This window comes from Mobula birostris, chromosome 23 (genome assembly GCF_030028105.1).
Source record: "Mobula birostris isolate sMobBir1 chromosome 23, sMobBir1.hap1, whole genome shotgun sequence".
Lineage (NCBI taxonomy): Eukaryota > Metazoa > Chordata > Chondrichthyes > Myliobatiformes > Myliobatidae > Mobula > Mobula birostris.
Genome location: NC_092392.1, coordinates 10,508,333 through 10,530,397, shown reverse-complemented (window position 1 = coordinate 10,530,397; position 22,065 = coordinate 10,508,333). Strand labels below are relative to the sequence as shown.

Genomic DNA, 22,065 nt, shown 5'->3' with positions numbered 1-22,065 from the left:
ATCTTCCTATCATCTGCAAACATGGCAACAAAGCCATCTATTCCATCATCTAAATCATTTATATACAGCATAAAAAGAGGTGGTCCCAACACTGACCCCTGCAGAACACCACTAGTCACTGGCAGCCAACCAGAAAAGGATCCTTTTATTACCACTCGCTGCCTCCTACCAATCAGCCAATGCTCTAACCTCTTAATTTTCCTGTAATACCATAGGCTCTTAATGTGGTAAGTAGCCTCATGTGCGGCACTTTGTCAAAGTCCTGAAAGTCGAAATGTACAACATCCACTGTACCCTCTTTATTTATCTTACTTGTAATCTTAAAGAATTCCAACAGTTTTGTCAGGCAGGATTTTCCCTGAAGGAAACTATGCTGACTTGTACTATCTTGTCCTGTGTCACCAAGTACTCCATCACCTCATCCTTAACAATTGACTCTTACGTCAGGTCAGGCTAACTGGTCTTAATTTCCTTTCTGTTGCTTTCCTCCTTTCTTAAAAAGTGGAGTGATGTTTGCAATTTTCCAGTCCATGACAGAGCCCAATGATTTTTGAAAGATCATTTCTAATGCCACCTCTTTCAGAACCCTAGGGCGCAATTCATCTGGTCCAAGTGACTTGTGTACCTTTGGGTCTTTTAGCTTTTAAAGCACTTTCTCTCTTGTAATACTAACTGCACCCGACTTCTCTTCCTTCACACACTGGTGTATTTTCTCCTTACTTCCCCTCCCTGAAGTCCACAATCCGTTCCTTACCCTTGCTGACACAGAATACGAAGTAGTTGTTGTGATACCACTCAACTAGGTGATCTGTCTTGCCCCTGTAATCTTCCTCAACGCCATCTGAAATTCTGCCAACAGCAGTGGATTGTAGGCATTAGATGGGGAGTAAACATGTTGGAATTTCAGAATCAGGTTTTGGGCGCTGTGTCACTGATTGTTTTTGAACAGCGGTGGAGGACTTGCAGAGTATCTTATATACATAGTGATGCCAGTGTGCGTCGGAATGAACAGCACACTATTTTCTGTCTTCCAGCTGATATGAAAATCACACAGAAAAGCTTTAACTTTGCCAAGAAGCATGGGTTACCCTTTTACTTCGTGTCAGCAGCTGATGGGACCAATGTAGTAAAGGTAGGTGCAAAGCCATGGGAAATTTCATTTGAGGGAATGTTGGTATCCCAATATTAACAGCTGAAAGACAAGAGGTGGCAAGGCATATTACAAGCAGTGGCACATAGTTATAGAATCAGTATAGACTTATCGGTGTTCCAATCCAATGATGTTGGCGGTAATTAGATTTTAGATTGGGTATAGATTCAACTTTATTGTCATTGTGCCAAGTACAGATACGAAGCCAATGAAATGCATTTAGCATCTGACCAGAAATGCAAGGAATAGTGTTATTTACAAAATAACTGTGAATAAAAAAAGTGCTACAGCACACAAATATAAAAGTACTGAGACAGTACAATACAGATACAATACTGCTTAGCACTGTGATGAGAGGTTCAGCAGTGTCACAGCCTCAGAGAAGAAGCTCTTCCTGTGCCTGCTGGTGCGGAAGCAGACGCTCTTGTAGCACCTACCAGATGGGAGGAGAGTAAAAAGTCCATGGTTAGGGTGAGATCCCTGATAATGCTTTTTGCCTTGCCCAGGCAGCGTTTATGGTAGATGTTCTCAATGGTGGGCAATTGGGTGCCGATAGTCTGCTGGACAGTTTTCACCAAATGCTGGAGTGCTTTGTGGTCTGATATGGGACAATTGCCATACCACACTGAGATGCAGTTGGTGAGTATGCTCTCAATGGTACAGTGGTAAAAGTCCGTCAGTATCCTGGGACAGAGGTGAGCTTCCTTCATGCTCCGCAGGAAATAAAGGTGCTGTTGTGCCTTTTTGATCAGGATGGAGAAGTTCAGGGACCAGGTGAGATCCTCGGAAATGTAGACACCAAGGAATTTGAAGCTTGATACATGCTCCGCTACAGTTCCGTTGATGTAGATGGGGATGTGAGTGTGACTCCTGGCATGCCTGAAGTCCACAATGATCTCTTTGGTCTTCTGGGTGTTAAGGGCCAGATTGTTGTTGGCACACCACGCAGCCAGGTGCTGGACCTTATCCCTGTAGGCCGTCTCGTCATCCCCTCTGATCAGACCAACCGCCGTGGTGTTGTCTGCGAACTTGATTATGGAGTTAGAACCATGTACAGGAACGCAGTCATAGGTGAAAAGGGAGTACAGAAGAGGGCTTAGCACACAGCCTTGAGGCACACCAGTGTTCAGGGTGAGAGTGGAGGAGGAGAGATTGTCTAACTTAACTGATTGGGGTCTGTTAGTCAGAAAGTCCAAGGTCCAATTGCAGAGGGATACGCTGATATAAAGCTGGCGAAGTTTGGTGATCAGCTTGGAGGGGATCACAGTATTGAATGCTGAACTAAAGTCAATGAACAGCATTCTGACGCAAGAGTTGGGTCTGTCCGGGTGGGTCAGGGCAGAGAGAAGTGCCGTGGAGATAGCATCCTCTGTTGACCTGTTGGTGCGGTAGGCAAATTGATGGGAGTCCAGGGTAGTGGGCAGACAGGATTTCAGATGTGATAGAACCAGTCTCTCAAAGCACTTTGCAATGATGGGGTTGAGTGCAACTGGATGAAAGTCCAGTTAAAGGGCACAAGTTCAGAAATGCAAAAAAAAAGAGGCAAACAGTAAGTAAATAATGCATTACACTGAGAAAAATTAGAACATGGGACCCATTGCATAAACATGTAGAAAAGAGGCTACTCTAAATTTCTTCCTGATTGATTAGTTACGCTAGGTTTCAACAAAAGGAAAAATCTTATTTGCTGTATGTTTACAAATCTAAGAAATCAAGGCTGACACAGGCATTTGGTTCTTTGGGTTATTCTTACACCATGGTCAAACTTAGTATCTGAGCATCACTGTTCCAGAGAAAAGAGCCCTACTTCGATCAGTCTTTCCTCACATTTCCAGTGCACAGCCCTTCCAGTACTTTTTCTATTTTCTAAAATGGAGGTTAAATCTTTGCACAGTATTCCCAGTGTGATCCAACCAAGTTTATGCTGGTTTGTCATAGAACCATAATTTCTCAATTCTTTTCCAACAGAAATGAGCTAAATGCCACATTTGTTTTGCTATGGCCTTATTAACACGTGATGCTATTTTTAGTGATCAAAATGGATAATTAGTGCAGTAGCCTCCCAATGCACATTAGAGGGGGGCTGCCAGGGGTTGCAGTAGGGGCTGGTAATGATGGTGAGAGATGGTCCAAGATAAGCAGACTAATTTTTCTGTTAATTATTATTTTGTAATCTACTAGATTACATTATCTTTACCATCATAAAATAGCACAGTAGACTACTGTATATTTTAAATTTATAACAATGAGTTTGAGTCAGGATGACCCATTTAGTCAAAAAATGCATTTTGCAACAGGGAACATAAAGGATGTGGAGGTAGGATGGAAAGATTTAATTTGAGTGGGGGAAACCCATGTGGAATCATTTATATGCTAAATAAATACCAGCATAGGCTAGCTAGGAAAGAATATTCTGCTCCTATGCTGTAGATTCCATTTCACTCCATGATTGGACAAAAAAAATGTCAGCCAACATTTAATATGCTCAAGTATCTGGGTTGGGGTGATTAAAACAAAAATTTAATGACCTAAGAGTGCTACCACAGAATCACAGCTGAAATTGAAGATATTACTGAGGGAATTTACTACCATGGATAAAATGTTGACTTAAGGCTCTGCCTGTCTGCTCAGATGTGCATGGAAGACCCCGTAGTTGTGTTTGGAGAAGTGATCAGCCCATTCTCTCTTGTCTGTGGGATTGTGATACGCGCAAAATGGCTGTCACATTTTCTGCAATGTTACAATGATGCACTTTAAAAAAAACCGTGTGAAAGTTGTTGAAGTCAAGGTCTTGAAAGTCACCTCCTCTCTTTCCTGTTCCTTCTCCTGCAGTTATTTCGTGACACAATAAAATTGGCAATGTCATACAAACAAAACAGTAGTGATTTTATGGATGAAGTCATGCGGGAGCTGGAGGTAAGCTTTTATTTGCTGAACTGGGTGGGGTAGGGCCGACATTGTCAGTGTAATCGTGGCAGTTCTTTTAGCCTTGGGAATTAGTCAGGGTGGTAAGGCATTCTGCCAATTTCCCTGGATGCATCTTTTCCCCCTTGCAGGTGAGGATCCAGGATGCAGGTACATCAAGAAGTATCACATTGTTTTACTATCAATCCCTACACGGCTGACTGTCCTCCTGAATCCCTCCTCATCTTACCAGTCCTTCTCCTGAACCCCTCTCATTTCACTAACCTTCGTGCTGCTTTTTTTTCTCGGGTTACAGTTCTTCATTTTATGCACCCTACAGACTTCTGTATCCCTCTCCGATGTGCTCAGCATCCTCCTGTGCCTTGCCTATCTTATTGACAATCCTTTATATCTTTAATCCTGCAGATCCTTTGTCTGTACCATTTCCAACCCCAGTGACCATTTCCTGAAGCCCTCCTGCTACTGGCCTGCTAGACTTCTCAGAATCTGGTTTATTATCACCGGCATGTGTCATGAAATTTGATAACTTAGCAGCAGCAGTTCAATGCAATACATAAGATGGAGGAGGAGGAAGAAGAAGGAAAAAAAAATAATCAATTACAGTATACATATACTAAATAGACTAAAAGGTCCTCACTACTGGTGCTGCAGCCTTCAGTCTCTGCCTATACTCAGGGAGTAGAAGTACAGCCAGGTGATCAGACTTCCCGAAGTGAGGGCATGGAATAGCATGGTAGGCGTTCTTGACGGTGGTGTAACAATGCTCCAATGTGTTGTTTCCTATAGTATTGCAAGTGATCTGTTGATGGTAGTTGCTTAGTGATTTTTTTTCAGACTGGCCTGGTTGAAATCCCCCAAAACGATGGTGAAGGTGTTAGAGTGCGCTGTTTCGTGCATGTTGATCTCATTGCTTAAATCATCTAAAATCTGATTGACACTGGCCTGAGGTGGAATGTATACCGCTACCAAAATGATCCCGGAAATCTCCTGCAGTCGGTAAAAAGGACGGCACTTAACTGTGAGATATTCCAGGTTTCTTACCTCAGTCTTCCTCCTACACTTGTACTTGCGTTACAGGTCCCTTACTGTTTTACCTGGACTGTGCCCACTCCTCCAACAACCTCCAATAATACACCACTCCATAAATGCTAATCCCCTATCCAGGTCACTGATTAGCTTTCAGTACTCCTGCACAACCATACCCGTATATCCACCCACCTCTGCTGCATCCTATTTTACCTACCCTTCCTCACCTAAAGGCAAATGGAGCTGCCCTTCAGGCTCTCCTATATCATTCACCAGCACCCCCGCCCCTTTCAATGTTTAATGGAAGAACATTTCAATTTACTAATTGAATTTGCTGAGAGAATGCATTGTGAGCTCAATGAGGCATAGGATAGATATTGGAGTTTGAGATTAACCTACTCTATGAATCACCTGCAATATGTCACAACATCTTCTGTTGCTTATTCGACTGACTTTGCACTGAGAGGAAACCCAAACAATAAACTGGAGCTGACTTCTTCCTGCTCTGTGGATTACTTTCCAATAAGTACCCTGGTCTCCTGCTTCACTCAGTCCCTCCCTCTTTCCAACCATCATGACCTCCCACCACACAAGATGCCTGCCTTAGATCCCTTGCTATCCTATCTGTATTTGTTGCTCACCCAACTCCATATCTGTCTGCCTCTTTATGGCCCTTTCAAGTGTGTGTGAGCATATGTTTGTGTGCATTTTGGAGTTTGCTATGTTGCAGTCTCTGGATGTACTCCGCATATTCATTCTCACAGGTTGCAGTCATTATTCACATAACCAATTTGATCATTGATGTCCTTTCTGGATGCTCTTCAGTTAAGAACTGCAACTATTCATGGTATGAGGACCTTTTGAAGTTGTTTTGGTATTGTGGCTCCAGTCTGCTGATTCATAAACAGGTTTTCTTTGTTATTTCCATGCAGTGGATAGCGGTATGAGCTTTATTACAGACATAAACTGATTTGGCAAGCTTCTGTTCGTATTATTATCTTTCATGGCATTACAGTTGCCAAAGAACGGCTCAGTGGTGCCCTTCTCTGAGCCAACTGATTTGGTTGCCATAGGTGAGATCGCATTTTATTCCTCTGCCTTTTGACAGCATTTCCTTTGACTCAGTCCCCACGATTCATCTCATAAGTGAATATCCATCTGCTATCATTAGCTTTTTGAAGATTACCTGAATGGTTAACTGCAATCCAGCTGAAGGTACTGATCAATTGCCATTTATAGTTATTTGTTATGAGATAGAACCTGATGTTCATTCAGCACTATCGATTGCAGTATTAGGCCTGAGCCAGAAGGTGGCAATGATGTGTTAGAATGAGGCGGCCAGACCTGTGGCCAGTATTTCACTGCATTGGGTGCTACCATGAAAAGAAACTCGATTAATGCTGAACCACAAACCACATGTGCCTCTGCATTCTGCTTTCTCCTGAAGGACAATGGAAACTCTTTGATAGGTCATTGTCCACAGAGTAGCATTTCGACCAAGATTGATCCAAGTGTTTTAATCGGGACACATCAGAAATGACACATTTTGGCTCAATTAAGAGGCTGCCTCAGTTAGCAGAAGTATCATGGAAATAGTTAAGGCATAAAGAAGACAAGCTAACATTTAACTGGGTAACAAGTTATGTATGCATTTAAATGAAATATGGAACAAATTAGAACACTAGCAAAACTATTACAGTACTATAAAACTGTGTACTTGTTCCTAATTGTTACTGATGGCAGAATTCATCCAATCCTGATGAAGGGTCTCGGCCTGAAATGTTGACTGTTTATTCATTTCTATAGATCCTGCCTAATCTGCCGAGTTCTTCCAGCATTTTGTGTGTGTTGCTCTGGAATGCAACTTCAGAATCCCTTGTGTTTGTGGAATTCATCCAGTGTATAGTGCTGTTTTCATTGGATCACCTCATGCAGATAATGGACTGCCTTCAAACAATGCTTTTGACAATTGCATCCTCCAAATTTTTATTTTCATTGTAATATTTAAGATAATTGTTAATGCCTTCAAATTCTTCATGGTTCTTAACTTGTTGAAATGAAATTATTTCATTTTTACTGCTGGCTGTTTCTGGAATCTCCGAGCCCAACTGTTTAAAACCACAGTCAGAAAAACAGGTCTGAATTGTCATCGCAAACACGAGGCATTCTGCAGATGCTGGAAATTCAAGCAACACTCATCAAAGTTGCTGGTGAATGCAGCAGGCCAGGCAGCATCTCTAGGAAGAGGTACCTCTTCCCAGAGATGCTGCCTGGCCTGCTGCATTCACCAGTAACTTTGATGTGTGTTGTCTGAATTGTCATACTGTTTATCACTTGTGAACTATCAGTGACAAGAATCAGAATCAGGTTGTGACGTGAAATTTGTTAACTTAGCAGCAGCAGTTCAATGCAATACATAATATAGCAGAGAGAGAAAAAATAATAAATAAAATAAAACATAATAAATAAACAAGTAAATCAATTATGTATATTATTACGTAACTGGCAACAATGAATATCAATCGAGGCAGGTTATATAAAAACAACCAAACATTTATTAAACATGGATAAACGATAAAAAAACAAACGAAAACTTTAACCGGAAGTTAACCGTTATGCAGCCATTCAACAAATCGTCACTCGGCACTGGTTCTTAAAGCGTTAAATGCGGAAACAGTTCTTAAAGTGATAAAGTCAGATATAGTTCTTAAAATGGTAAATTTGAAAGTCCAACAGATTTATACGTTCAATTGGGAAGGATTTCTTCCTAGACGCGACTTTCCTGCTGGTTCTGTCTAAAGGATGCACGATGCAGTAAATGAACAGTTTAAAACAACTGACCTTGGTTTCTAGAGAGCAAACCTCTGCATGAACTCTTTGCTCTTTTCGCAAGAGTTATCTCCGATGCAGGTCGCTACTCCTTCAACGAAGACTCAGTAAGGTTGATCCTTTGTTAAACTGCCAAACGATACTGACTCCACTCAATCCTTCGATCCTGTACTTCGATAAAGTCTTCACTCTCCCTTCTACTGCTGGAATAGGATAAATCAGCACATCTAGCCAAAAATTTCCAGTCCAATAATATTGTATCTTGCAACAGAATGTAACAACTGTTTAAAAAATGAAACTGCATCATAAAAACAAATACGCAACAGAAACAGAGACACAGTACGTTCTACCTGAAAATCTAAAAACTGAAAACTAACTGCGTCACCTGGAGTCTACCCTTATATACCAATGGTGCACATATCATCACATGACCTCACATCGGCGGGAAAATTACGTCAGGTGACCTCCAAAAGACCATTACATCATTCGTACAAAAAAATCACAGATCTCCTTGAGGCATGTAACAATATTGAACAGATTATTAAAAATGTGCAAGATCAGAAATACTGTTCATTATAAAAAGTGAAGTAGTGCCCAAAGCTTCAATGTCCATTTAGGAATCGGATGGCAGAGGGGAAGAAGCTGTTCCTGAATCGCTGAGTGTGTGCCTTCTGGCTTCTGTACCTCCTACCTGATGGTAACAGTGAGAAAAGAGCATGCCCTGGGTGCTGGAGGTCTTTAATAATGGACACTGCCTTTCTGAGACACCACTTCCCAAAGATATCCTGTGTACTTTGTAGGCTAGTACCCAAGATGGAGTTGACTAGATTTACAACCTTCTGGAGCTCCTTTCGGTCCTGTGCAGTAGCCCCTCCGTACCAGACAGTGATGTAGCCTGTCAGAATGCTCTCCACGGTACATCTATAGAAGTTTTTGAGTGTATTTGTTGACATGCCAAATCTCTTCAAACTCCTAATAAAGTATAGCCACTGTCTTGCCTTCTTTATGACTACATCAATATGTTGGAACTGCTTTATGAACATATATGCACAGAAGTGATGCCATTTTAAAATTATTTGCTCCATAAGACATAGATGAAGAATTAGTCTGCTCAGCCATTCCATTATGGCTGATCCCAGCTCCCACTCAACTCCATGCACCTGCCTTCTCAGAATATCCTCTGATGCCCTGACCGATCAGGAAACAATCAACTTCTGCCTTAAATATACCCATAGACTTTGCCTCCACTGCAGTCTGTGGCAGAGCACTCCACATATTCACTTCTCTCTGGCTAAGAACAAATTCCTCCTTACCTCTGTTCTAAAGGGTCGCCCCTCAATTTTGAGTCTGTGCCTTTTTGTTCTGGATACCCCCACCATAGGAAACATCCTCTCTACATTCACCCTATCTAGTCCTTTCAACATTTGGTAGGTTTCGATGGGATCCCCCCGGATTCATCTAAGCTCCAGTGAGTACAAACCCGAAGCTGCCAAATGCTCATGTTAACCCCTTCATTCCCAGAATCATCCCCATGAACCTCCTCTGGACTCTCCAATGACAATGCATCCTTTCTGAGATATGGGCAAACTCTTGATAATACTCCAAGTGCGGCCTGACTAGTGTCTTAAAAAGTCTCAGCATTATCTCCTTGCTTTTGTATTCTATTCCCACTTGAAATAAATCCCAACATTGAATTTGACGACTTTACCACAGACTCGACCTGTAATTTAACCTTTTAGGAGCCATGCACGAGGACTGCTAAGTCCCTCTGCACCTCTGATGTTTGAACCTTCTCCCCATTTAGATAATAGTCTTCACTGTCATTCCTTTTCCTAAGATGCATTATTACATTTCCCAACACTGTATTCCATCTGCTACTTCTTTGCCTATTCTTCCAATTTGAGTTCTGTTGCTTACTCAGCACTACCTACCCCTCCACTTTTCTTCGTATCATCCGCAAACTTTGCCACAAAGCCATCAATTCCATTATCTAAATCACTGACAAACAATGTGAAAAGTAGCAGTCCCAATACTGACCCTTGAGAAGCACCACTAGTCACCAGTAGCTAATCAGAAAAGGTCCCTTTTCAATTGCTGCCTCCTGCCTGTCAGCCATTCTGCTATCCATGCCAGTATCTTTCTTTTAACGCCGTAAGATTTTATTTTGTTAAGCAACGTCATGTATGACATCTTATCAAGCACCCGAAAATCCAAGTAAATGGCATCCACTGCCTCTCCTTTGTCCACCCTACTTGTTACTTCCTTGAAGAACTACAGATTTGTCAGGCAAGATTTCACTTTACAGACACCACGCTGATTTTGATTTATTTTATCACCAGGCTAACTGGCCTATAATTTCATTTCTTTTGTCTTCCTCCCATCTTAAAGAGTGGAGTGACATTTGCAATATTCCAGGCCTCCGGGACCATGCCAGAATCAAGTGATTCTTGAAAGATCATGATCATTGCATCCATTATCTCTTCAGCAACCTCTCTCAGGACTCTAGGATGTAGTCCATCTGGTCCAGGTGACTTATCCACCTTAAGACCTTTCAGTTTGCCAAGCACGTTTTTCTTTGTAATAGGAATGGAACTCACTCCTGCTCTCTGGCACACTACTAGTGTCTTCCACAGTGAAGGCAGATGCAAAGTACCCATTAAGTTACATAGAAAACCTACAGCACAATACAGGCCCTTTGGCCTACAAAGTTGTGCTGAACATGTCCTTACCTTAGAAATTACTAGGCTTACCTGTAGCCATCTCGTTTTCTATGATCCATGTACCTATCCAAAAGTCTCTTAAAAGACCCTATCGTATCCACCTCCACCACCGTTGCTGGCAGCCCATTCCATGCACTCACCTCGTTCTGAGTAAAACAACTTACCCCTGATGTCTCCTCTGTACCTACTCCCCAGCACCTTAAACCTGTGTCCTCTTGTGGCAACCATTTCAGCCCTGGGAAAAAGCCTCTGACTATCATCTGCCATTTCTTTCTCCCCCATTACTACCTCAGCAGCATCATTTTTCAGTGGTCCAATATTCACTCCTTTACTCTTTATATAACTGAAAAATCTTTCAGTATCCTGCTTTATATTATTGGCTAGTCTGCCATTTTTCATCTTTTCCCTTCTTATAGCTTTTTTTGTTCCTTTTGTTAGATTTTAAAAGCTTTCCAATTATCCAACTTTCCACTTACTTTTGCAACCTTATATGCCCTTTCCTTGGCTTTTATGCAGTCCTTAACTTCCTTTGTCAGTCACGGTTGCCAACTGAGAACTTCTTCCTCTGTGGAACATATCTATCCTCTGCCTTGTGAACTATTCCCAGAAACCTCAGCTATCTCTGCTGTGCCGCCATACCCATCAGCGTCCTTTAGCCCACCTGGTTAAGCTCCTCTCTGATGCCTCTGTAATTCCCTTTATTCCACTGCGATACTGATACATTTGAGTTATGCTTCTTCCTCTCAAAATGCGGTATGATTTCAGTCATGTTATGAGCAACGCTTGAAGGATGCTGTGTCCAACGTCCACATGACATGCATGCAACTGATGCTAATTAGAAACTATTTGGTATAGTGTCCCAAATAAACAAAGGGAATCCTGGTTATTTTCTTGATTTGTATCTGTTCTTTAAGAGTTTTCCCAAATAAGCAGCTGCCCCGATTAACCGATGGCCCAATTAACCAAAATCCACTATTTATGTGAACACGTGTTTGTAATGTACATGTGCATGGATAATGTGTATTCCGCATACACTCCCACAATCTCAGTCACTGAATCAAGGTTCCGAGATGATTATTTTCATTTGACAAGTGCAGGAACATTAAGATGCAACAGTGTGCTACACTAGCTAAGACCTCTTTATTGGGCCTAGGTGAGTACTTAAACTTGTGAATGAATACAGTAGCGTAGTGGTTAGTATGACACTATTGCAGCTTAAAGCATTCACAGACAGGAGTTAAATATTGCGCCATCTGTAAGGAGTTTTCTGCTCCCTGTAAGTGTGTAGGTTTCCTCTGGGTGCTCTGGTTTCCTCTGATAGTCCAAAGACTTACCAGTTAATAGGTTAATTGATCACTGTAAATTGTCTTGTGATTAGGCTAAGGTTAAATAAGTGGGCTGCTGGGTGGTGTGGCTTGTTGGGCCAGAAGAGCCTGCTCTGAGCTGTATCTCTACATAAATAAATGCCACAGATGCTTACAATATGAAATAAAAACAGAAAAATATAAAAAAACATTGTATAAGTCTTTAACACACTGAGTCACGGGCCTGTTGCTTGCTTCTCTCTATCCTTTCCAGAGATGTTACTTAGTCATTGTTTGGGCCATGTACCATGTTACCAATTAACTTCAAACACATGGAAGAAGGCTGGAACATCCTTCCATAGATATCAATTAAATTGAGAGCAATTGTTCAAGGCATTGAAAGACCTACATTTTTTTCTTTATTTTTTTTTCCATTTCTGTTCGGTCACTGTTTAATCAGGTTGATATGGTTTGAAAAAGAGGAAGTGTCTACAGGTCAAATGGCCAGATCTTCTGAGGAGGAATTTATGCCGATGGTTAGAAACTGGTATGATTTATAATGTGAACAAGTGTATTTGGATTAAGTGAAAATATAGGCAAATGAAGGAGGATATCGTCCAACTAGGGCAAGTAGCCATTTTGCCATCTTTAACTTCACTTCCTCACCATCGCCATAGTGTGGCTGCAGACAACAGATTCTTCTGCGATATGCTAACACACTGTAGTAACTTAAAAAGGCTTTTATGACTAAACCTCCCAACCTGTGGTCGTTGTCATCTGGAAAGGCAAGCACTTTAAGCACCATGGTCTCCAAGTTTCCATTCCAGCAATGCATCGCCCTATTTGGAAATTTATCTCTATTATACCTACAATTACCCATTGTTATTGCTTTAAAATGTTGCTTGGTGAACAAATTCGGGACAGATTCCAGATTATGGTGAGAGAGTAGATCAGTAGGATCAGTCTAGATTGGAATTAAGACCGTAGTAGGACAGCAGGATTGCTTGAGGTTTGAAAGAAAGTTCTGAGGAGCCTGATATTGGGATTAGTTCCCTTGCAATGAGACCAGTTTAGACTGAAGGACAATGAGATCATGTGCCAGAGGGTTGTGGTTCTGTGACTTGGGCAGCACAGAGGAGGAGAATGAATGTGTGCTTAGCATGCTCTCTATAACTAGCCTTATGCTCTCTTGTTCATTTCTCCCAACAGAATTTTGACCTTGAAGCAAACAAGGAGGCCAGGGATGACCAGCCAAAGGAGGATCAGTCTGAATCGCCATAATGATGTTTGTAGAGGGGAGGAGACTTGGACAAGCTCTGTGTTCTGTGCAGGATAACATTTGGTCTCCCTCAATCTTACAGACTGAGTAAGGAACTTAACTTGACTGAAGTTCAACGCTGACACTTCATTGGATTTTATATTTTGGAAGGACATCTGTTTCCTTGACTCCTCTTCCCATTTGTTCATCTCTTCAGGCATTTGAAAAATGAAGTATATGGAGAAAGAACTAGAATTTTCCCCACTATTCAAATGATGAATAGGAAGTGGGTTCAAATGTAATAATTACAGTGTGTTTCTTTGAAATTTATTTAGTGACATTTCTGTATTTTTTCACACCAACAGATGAAGTTGAGCATCACTCAACTCCATGTTACAATCTTTGTGCCCTGACTGTGTGTTATTACAGCAAGCATGGATGTGTGTGCAAAAACTGATTCTACACTGCTCTTTATTGTGTGATCTTTTAATGGCTTTTTAATACTTTATACAATTACTTTCACCCATTCCACATAGAAAATTCATAGCCACGTACTTTTAGATAAGAGAGGAATTCTCAGTTCTTGTGGTATTGAATGTGGATATATTCCATGTGGTGTAACACTGGAAATTATGGCCACTATCACAGTTTCCCTCTGCGGAGACCAAGGTCAGCTGTCTTACAGTTGGTCTTGGTGCCTTGTACTATGAAGTGGCAAAGAAAATAAGGTGTTTATTCAATGTTCTTTATCAGGAAATATAAGTGTATAGGCTATCTAGTGTGGGCACGTGGCCAAGTGGTTAAGGTATTGGACTAGCGACCTGAAGGCCGTGAGTTGGAGCCCCAGCCGAGGGAACGTGTTGTGTCCTTGAGCAAGGCACTTAATTACACATTGCTCTGCGACGACACTGGTGCCAAGCTGTATGGGTCCTAATGCCCTTCCCTTGGACAACATTGGTGTTGTGGAGAGGAGAGACTTGCAGCATGGGCAACTGCTGGTCTTCCATACAACCTTGCCCAGGCCTGCGCCCTGGAGGGTGAAGACTTTCCAGGCGCAGATCCATGGTCTCGCAAGACAAACGGATGCCTTTTATCTAGTGAGTGTAGAATCTGTTTAGGCTGGCTGCACTGCATCAGTTTGTGGCACCATGGTAGCACGGTGTTTAGCACAATACATTTACAGCTCTGGGCATTGGGGTTCTGGGTTCAATCCCAGCATCATTAAGGGAAGATCTTGCCCGATTGGAATTCTGTTGAAATAACATAGGATAGACAAAGGTCAATCGATGGATGTAGCATACTTGGATTTTCAGAAGGCCTTTGATAAGGTACTGAACATAAGACAGAGGAGCAGAATTAGGCCATTCAGCCCATTGAGTCTACTCTGCCATTTCATCATGGCTAATCCTGGATCCTATTCAACCCCATCCACCTGTCCTCTTGCCATATCCCTTGATGCCCCGACTCATCAGGAATCTATCAACTTCGGCTTTAAATATACCCATGAACTTGGTCTCCACCGCAGTGTGTGGCAGAGCATTCCACAGATTTACCATTCTCTGGCTAAAAAAAATCCTCCTTACCTCTGTTCTGAAGGGTCACCCCTCAGTTTTGAAGCAGTGCCCTCTAGTTCTGGAAACATCCTCTCCACCTGTGCCTTATCTAGTTTTTTCAACATTCGGTAGGTTTCAATGAAATCCCCACGCATTCTTCTAAATTCCAGTGAGTACAGGCCCAAGGCTGCCAAATGCTGCTCATATGTTAACCCCTTCATTCCCAGAATCATCCTTGTGAATCTTCTCTGGACCTTCTCCAATAACAATACATCCTTTCTGAGACAAGGGACACCAAGCTGTTGACAATACTCCTAAGTGCGGCCTGACTAGTGTCTAATAAAGCTTCATCGTTATCTTCTTGTTTTTATATTCTTTTGCCCTTGAAATAAATGCCAACATTGTATTTGCCTTCTTTATTACAGACTCAACCTGTGAATTAACCTTCTGGGAGTCTTGCACGAGGACTCCCGAGTCCCTTTGTGCCTCTGATATTTGAATTTTCTCCCAATTTAGATAATATTCTGCACTATTGTTCCTTTCACCAAAAGTGCATTATCATACATTTCCCATCACTATTCCATCTGCCAACTTTTTTGCCCATTCTTCCAATTTGTTTTAAGTCCTACTACAGTTGCATTGCTTTCTCAGCAGGACCTACAAGGTGCTGCTTAACAGGATAAGAGCCCATGGTATTACAGAAAAGATACTAACATGGATAGAGCATTGGCTGATTGGCAGGAGGCAAAGAGTGGGAATAAAGGGAATTTTTTTGTGATTGCTGCCAGTGAATCGGGGTGTTCTGCAGGGGTTGGTGTTGGGACCTATTCTTTGTACATGTCAGTTTTGGATGATGAAATTGATAGCTCTGTGGCCAAGTTTGCGACAATGTGAAGATAGGTCAGGGGCAGGTAGTGTTGGGGCAGGAAGTGAGGAGGCTGCAGAAGGACAGATTAGGAGAATTGGCAAAGAAGTGCCAGATGGAATACAGTATGGGGGAGTGTATGGTCATACATATTAGTAGAAGGAGTGAAAGCGTAGACTATTTTACAAATGGGGAGAAAATTCAAAAATTCCAGTTGCGAAGGGTCTTGGGAGTCATGTAGGATTCCCTATAGGCTATTTTCCCTATAGTGTTGAGTTAGTGGTGAGGAAGGCAAATGTTAGCATTCATTTCGAGAGGACTAGAACATAAAAGCAAGGATGTAATACTGAAGCTTTAGAAGGCAATAGTGAGTCCTTACTTAGAGTATTGTGAGCAGTTTTGGGCCTCTATTTAAGAAAGGATCTGCTGACGTTAGAGAGGTTTCAGAGCAAGTTCAAGATTTTGATTCTGGGAATAAAAGACTTGTCGTATGAGGAGTGATTGATGGTTTTGAACCTGTACTCGCTGGAATTTGGAAGGAGGATGGAGGAATCTCATTGAAACCTTTTGAATGTTATATAAATAAAAGAAGGCATCAAACTAAAAGCTCGTGCATACAAAGTGGCCAAGAGTAGTGGGAAACTGGAAGATTGGGGAAACTTTAAAAAGCAACAGAGAACACTAAGTGAGTAATAAAGAAAGTGAAGCAAGATTATGAAAATAAATGAGCACAATATATAAAAACGGAAATTAAAATTTTTATAATTATATAAAGTGAAAAAAGGTGGCTAAAGTGGAAGTAGGTCCCTTGGAGGACAAAAAGGGAGAATTGATATTAAGTAATGAGGAAATGGCAGAAGCTTTGAATGACTATTTTGTGTCGGTCTTCATGGTGGAGGACACGTCTTAACGTGCCAAAGAGAGATGTAATGGATGCGTTGTGAGGTGAGGACCGCGATACAATGGCTATCACTAAAGGGATAGCGCTGAGCAAACTTGTGGGCCTGAAGATAGATGAGTCCCCTGGTCCTGATGGAATGGATCCCAGGGTACTGAAAGAAATGGCAGTAGTAGAGGCTTTGGTGATGACTTGTCAAAATTCTCTGGACTCTGAGCAGGTGAATAGGAAGACAACAAATGTCGCGCCACTGTTCAAAAAAGGATGTAGGCAAAAGGGAGGTAACTATTGGCCAGTTAGTTTAACATCTGTAGTTGGGAAAATGCTTGAAGCTATCATTAAAGAAGAAATATGGAGGGAGGCAGCTGGAAAGAAATGGATCCATCACGCAGGCGCAGCATGGATTCAGGAAAGGCAGATTCTGTTTGACAAACTTACTGTAGTTCTTTGAGGATATAAAGAGTGCAGTGGATAGTGGGGAACAGATGGTATTTACTTGGATTTCCAGAAGGAGTTTGATAAGGTGCCACATAAAAGACTTATCCATAAGATAAGGATGCATAGAGTTGGGGGTGATGTATTAGCATGGATAGAGTATTGGTTAACTAATAGAAAGCAGAGAGTTGGGATACATGGGTGTTACTCTAATCAGTGGTCAGCAGTGTGCTGCAGGGTTGGTACTGTTGACATTATACATTAACGACCTGGAAGAGGGGACTGAGCGTAGTGTATCTAAATTTGCTGATAATACTAAATTGAGCGGAAAAGCAGATTGTGCAGAAGATATGGAGAGTCTACAGAGAGATATAGCTAGGTTAAGTGAGTGGGAAAGGGTCTGGCAGATGGAGTGCAATATTGGTAAATGTAAGGTCATCCACTTTGGAAGGAAAAAAGGAAAGAGCAGATTATTATTTAAATGGTGAAAAATTGCAGCATGCTGCTGTGCCGAAGAACATGGGAGTGCTTGTGCATGAATCACAAAATCTTGGTTTGCAGGTGCAGCAAGTTATCAAGATGGCAATTGAAATGTTAGCCTTCATTGCTAGAGAGATTGAATTTAAGAGCAGGGAGGTTATGCAGCCATACAGGGTACTGGTGAGGCCACACCTGGTGAACTGAGTGCAGTTCTGGTCTCCTTACTTGAGGAAAGATATACTGGCTTTTGCTTACGAATTGCTAACGTTCGCTGGATAATGGAGAAATCGAGGGAATTCCAGAAAAGTATTTATCTATGTTTTATTGATTCCTCTAAAGCCTTCGACAGTGTGGACCACAATAAACTATTGCAAATCCTTAAAGAAATGGGTATATCTGGACATCTGATCTGCCTTGTATGAAGATCAAGAAGCAACAGTTAGAACTGAACATGGAAAAACAAACTGGTTCAAGATTGAAAAGGGAGTACAACAAGATTGCATACTGTCACCCTACTTATTTAATCTATATACTGAACACATCATGAGAAATGCTGGTTTAGAGGAGTCAAATGTTGGAATCAAAATTGCCGGATGAAATATTAACATCCTTAAGTATGCAGATAATAATTTAATGGCTAAAAATGAGGATCTGAGGAAATTTCTAATCAAAGTGAAAGAAGAAAACGCAAAGGCTGGCTTGTTGCTCAATATTAAGAAAACCAAGATTATGTGGACCAGCCCTATTAACTCTGTGGTAATAAATGGAAAGGAAGTGGAAGCAGTGATGGATTTTATCTTCCTTGTTTCAAAGATTTCTACAGATGGTATCTGCAGCCGCAAAATTAAATGGCACTTACTTCTGGGGAGTGCACAAGTGGTAAATTTAGATAAATTACTGAAGAGCAGAGACATAACATTGCCTATGAAGATCTGTACAGTCAAATCTATAGTATTTCCAGTTGTGATGTATGGCTGTGAGAGCTGGACTATTAGTAAGGCTGAATAAAAAAGAATTGACGCCTTTGAACTTGGATGCTGGAGAAAAGTGTTACGAGTTCGTTGGACGGCAAGAAGATCGAACAAGTCAATACTTGAAGAAATACAACCAGACTGCTCACTAGGAGGCTTGATTTTGAGACAAAAACTCAAATATTTTGGCCACATCATGAGAAGACAGGATTCCTTGGAGAAGACTCTCATGTTAGGTACAACAGAAATAAAAGAAGGAGAGGATGGCAGAGGCTATGATGGATGTATAATATAGCTCAGACAAAGCGAATGTTGTTGGGGGATCTTAGAGAGGCAGTTTCCAACAAGAAGGCTTGGTGTGTCAGAGTCCTTGAGGTCATGAAGAGTCAGATTCAACTTAATGACTGACCAACAACAACATACTGGCTTTGGAGATGGTACAGAGGAGGTTCACCAGGTTGATTCCAGAGATAAGTGGGTTAGACAGGACGGAACTTAGGAGGACGATGATGCCTAATGGCAACTCCTTTGTTTGCATCTTTGGAAACAGCTCTATTTTTTATCTTTAATATCTCTTTTATTTCTTTTTCGGGGTTCTTTTGAAGACCCTGACCTGGAGTTACATGCTAACTTTGGTTCTTTGTGGAAATGGGTCTGGCTCTTAGGGTCTCATGACTGGCTGTTTTTCGATATGTTAACGATGCGCCCTAGAAGACAAGCGCGCTTTCAGGGTGCCAGATTTTCATGGCTCTGGAGGCGGGTGGACTCAAGGTTGGTGCCGCTACCTGGGTGCGTTGTGGGAGACGGAAGATCGAAAGCAGCGAGCTAGCTGCTGGTTATGTATCCAGAGACCCAAGTTCTTTGGGAACAGAGCTCAGAAAAAGCGCGCAACAGAATTTTAACACCATAAATTGGCGAGTTGTTTTGTTATGTTTCCCCTCTTGCTGTGAAACGGGGACACCTCTTTTTCTCTTATTAGGGAGAGAGAGAGCCTGTGGTATGTCGAATACCAGGTGAATGATTAGCCTTTGAGGTACAGCAAGTCTGTGTCTTTATTGATGCTTTGCTGCACGCTTGAGTGCTCAGTGGGGGGTGGAGGGGGTCATTGCTTTGCTGCTGCTTATGTGTGGGAGGTGGGAGCTGAGGGGGGGGTGCTTTGGGGTTCTAACGCTCAACTGTCATTCATTCTTTGGGGCACTCCTGTTCTCGTGGATGTTTGTGAAAAGGAATTTCAGGGTTTTATTGTATACATTTCTCTGATGTTAAATGTGCTATTGAAACAATGAGGAGAGATTGAGTCGCCTGAGACTGTACTCGCTGGAATTCAGAAGAATGAGAGGAGATCTTATAGAAACATATAAAATTATGAAAGAGATAGATAAGATAGAGGCAGGAAATTTGCTTCTAATGGTAGGTGAGACTAGAACTAGGGGACATAGCCTCAAGGTTCGGGGGAGTAGATTTGGGACGGAGATGAGGAACTGCTTTTCCCAGCGAGTGTTAAATCTGTGGAATTCTCAGCCTAATGAAGCAGTGGAGGCTACCTCAGTAAATATAGTTAAGACAAGATTGGATAATTTTTTTACATAGAAGGGAAATTAAGGGTTATGGAGAATAGGCGGGTGGGTGCAAATGAGTACAGACCTAGAGCCATCAAACATTCTTCATGTGATAATCCTTTCATTCCTGGAATCATCCTTGTGAACCTCCTCTGAACCCTGTCCAGTGCCAGTACATCTTTTCTTAGCTGAGTCCAAAGCTGTTCACAATACTCAAGGTGAGGCCTCACCAGTGCCTTATAAAACCTCAGCATCACATCTCTGCTCTTTTATTCCAGACCTCTTGAAACGAATGCTAAGATTGCATTTGCCTTCCTCACCACTGACTCCACTTGCAAGTTTACCTGTTCTGCTCAAGGACTCCCAATTCGCTTTGAATCTCAGATTTTTGGATTTTCTCCCCATTTAGAAAGTAGTTGGCACATTTATTTCTACTACCAATGTGCATGACCATGCGTTTTCCAACATTTTATTTAATTCCAACATTTTATCTCATGCTATCCATTCGAAGTAGACTGCAGTGGGTTTATTGCGTTCACTTTCCAGAAGTGGCTGCATGACCTTGGCTTCACTAGGAGAAGATCAAGTCAACCAGCAGGGCTGTAGCTGAGGCAGCAGAGACAGGATCAGCATGGGTGTGGACCATTTATGTCCAGAGGGGCAGATAGTCGGACAGTGTATACATCTTTTGCAAACCCTTCAGTAGTTGCATAGACACCTGAAGAGTAGACTCACAACACGCTGGAGGAACTCAGCAGGTCGGGCAGCATCCGTGGAAACGATCAGTCAACATTTCGGGCCGGAACCCTTCGTCAAGACTGGAGAGGGAAGGGGCAGATGCCCTATAAAGAAGGTGGGGGGAGGGTGGGAAGGAGAAGGCTGGTAGGTTCCAGGTGAAAAACCAGTAAGGGGAAAGATAAAGGGGTGGGGGAGGGGAAGCAGGGAGGTGATAGGCAGGAAAGGTGAAGAAGGAATAGGGGAAAGCACAATGGGTAGTAGAAAGAGGCGGAACCATGATGGAGGTAGTAGGCAGCTGGGGGAGGGGGCAGAGAGAAATAGTGAGAGGGGAGGGAATTACTGGAAGTTGGAGAATTCAATGTTCATACCAAGGGGTTGGAAACTACCTAGATGGTATATGAGGTGTTGCTCCTCCAACCTGAGTTTAACCTCATCATGGCAGTAGAGGAGGCCATGTATGGACATATCCGAATGGGAATGTGAAGCAGAATTGAAGTGGGTGGCAACTGGGAGATCCTGTCTGTTTTGGTGAACGGAGTGGAGGTGCTCGACGAAGTGGTCCCCCAATCTGTGTCAGGTTTCCCCGATGTAGAGGAGGCTGCACCGGGAGCACCGGATGCAATCGATGACCCCAACAGACTCTCAAGTGAAGTGTTGCCTCACCTGGAAGGACTGTTTGGTGCCCTGAATGGTGGCAAAAGCGGAGGTATAGGGACAGGTGTAACACTTATGCTTACACGGATAAGTGCTGGGTGGGAGATCCGTGGGGAGGGGCGTGTGGACCAGGGAATCGTGGAGGAAACAATCCCTGCAGAAAGTGGAGAGGGGTGGAGAGGGAAAGATGTGCTTAGTGGTGGGGTCCTGTTGAAGGTGGTGGAAGTTGCAGAGGATAATGTGCTGGATCCGGAGGCTGGTGGGGTGGTAGGTGAGGACAAGCGGAACTGTGTCCCTGTTGTGGTGGCGGGAGGATGGAGTGAAGACCAATGTGCGGGAAATGGAGGAGATGCGGGTGAGGGCATCGTTGATAACGGCAGAAGGGAAACCACGATCCTTAAAGAAAGAGGACATTTGAGATGTCCTGGAATGGAAAGCCTCATCCTGGGAGCAGATGCGGTGGAGACAGGGGAACTGGGAATAAGGAATGGCATTTTTGCTGTGGCAGGGTGGGAAGAGGTATAGTGGAGGTAGTTATGAGAGTCTGTGGGCTTGTAGAAGATGTCAGGGGACAGTCTGTCTCCAGATTCTTTCTCGATTCTCTACCTTTCCTGCCTATCACCTCCCTGCTGCCCCTCCCCCACCACTTTCTTTCCCCTTACTGGTTTTTCACCTGGAACCTACCAGCCTTCTCCTACCT

The 22,065-nt window shown here is 42.5% G+C and overlaps 1 protein-coding gene across 6 annotated transcripts in view; it reads left to right on the top strand.

The window, feature by feature from the left end:
• The window catches only part of rabl2 (RAB, member of RAS oncogene family-like 2), a 30,768-nt gene extending 17,082 nt beyond the window's left edge, over positions 1 to 13,686 (top strand). For 5 of the 6 annotated variants that reach the window (XM_072241286.1, XM_072241287.1, XM_072241285.1 and 2 more), the window contains exons 7-9: positions 1,035 to 1,132; positions 3,983 to 4,066; positions 13,164 to 13,686. In XM_072241286.1, the coding sequence (XP_072097387.1) occupies positions 1,035 to 1,132; positions 3,983 to 4,066; positions 13,164 to 13,235 (254 nt within the window). In that variant the 3' untranslated portion in view covers positions 13,236 to 13,686. The remainder of the gene's footprint in view (positions 1 to 1,034; positions 1,133 to 3,982; positions 4,067 to 13,163) is intronic. The other variant, XM_072241289.1, reaches the window with a different exon arrangement.
• The last annotated feature ends 8,379 nt before the right edge of the window (positions 13,687 to 22,065 follow it).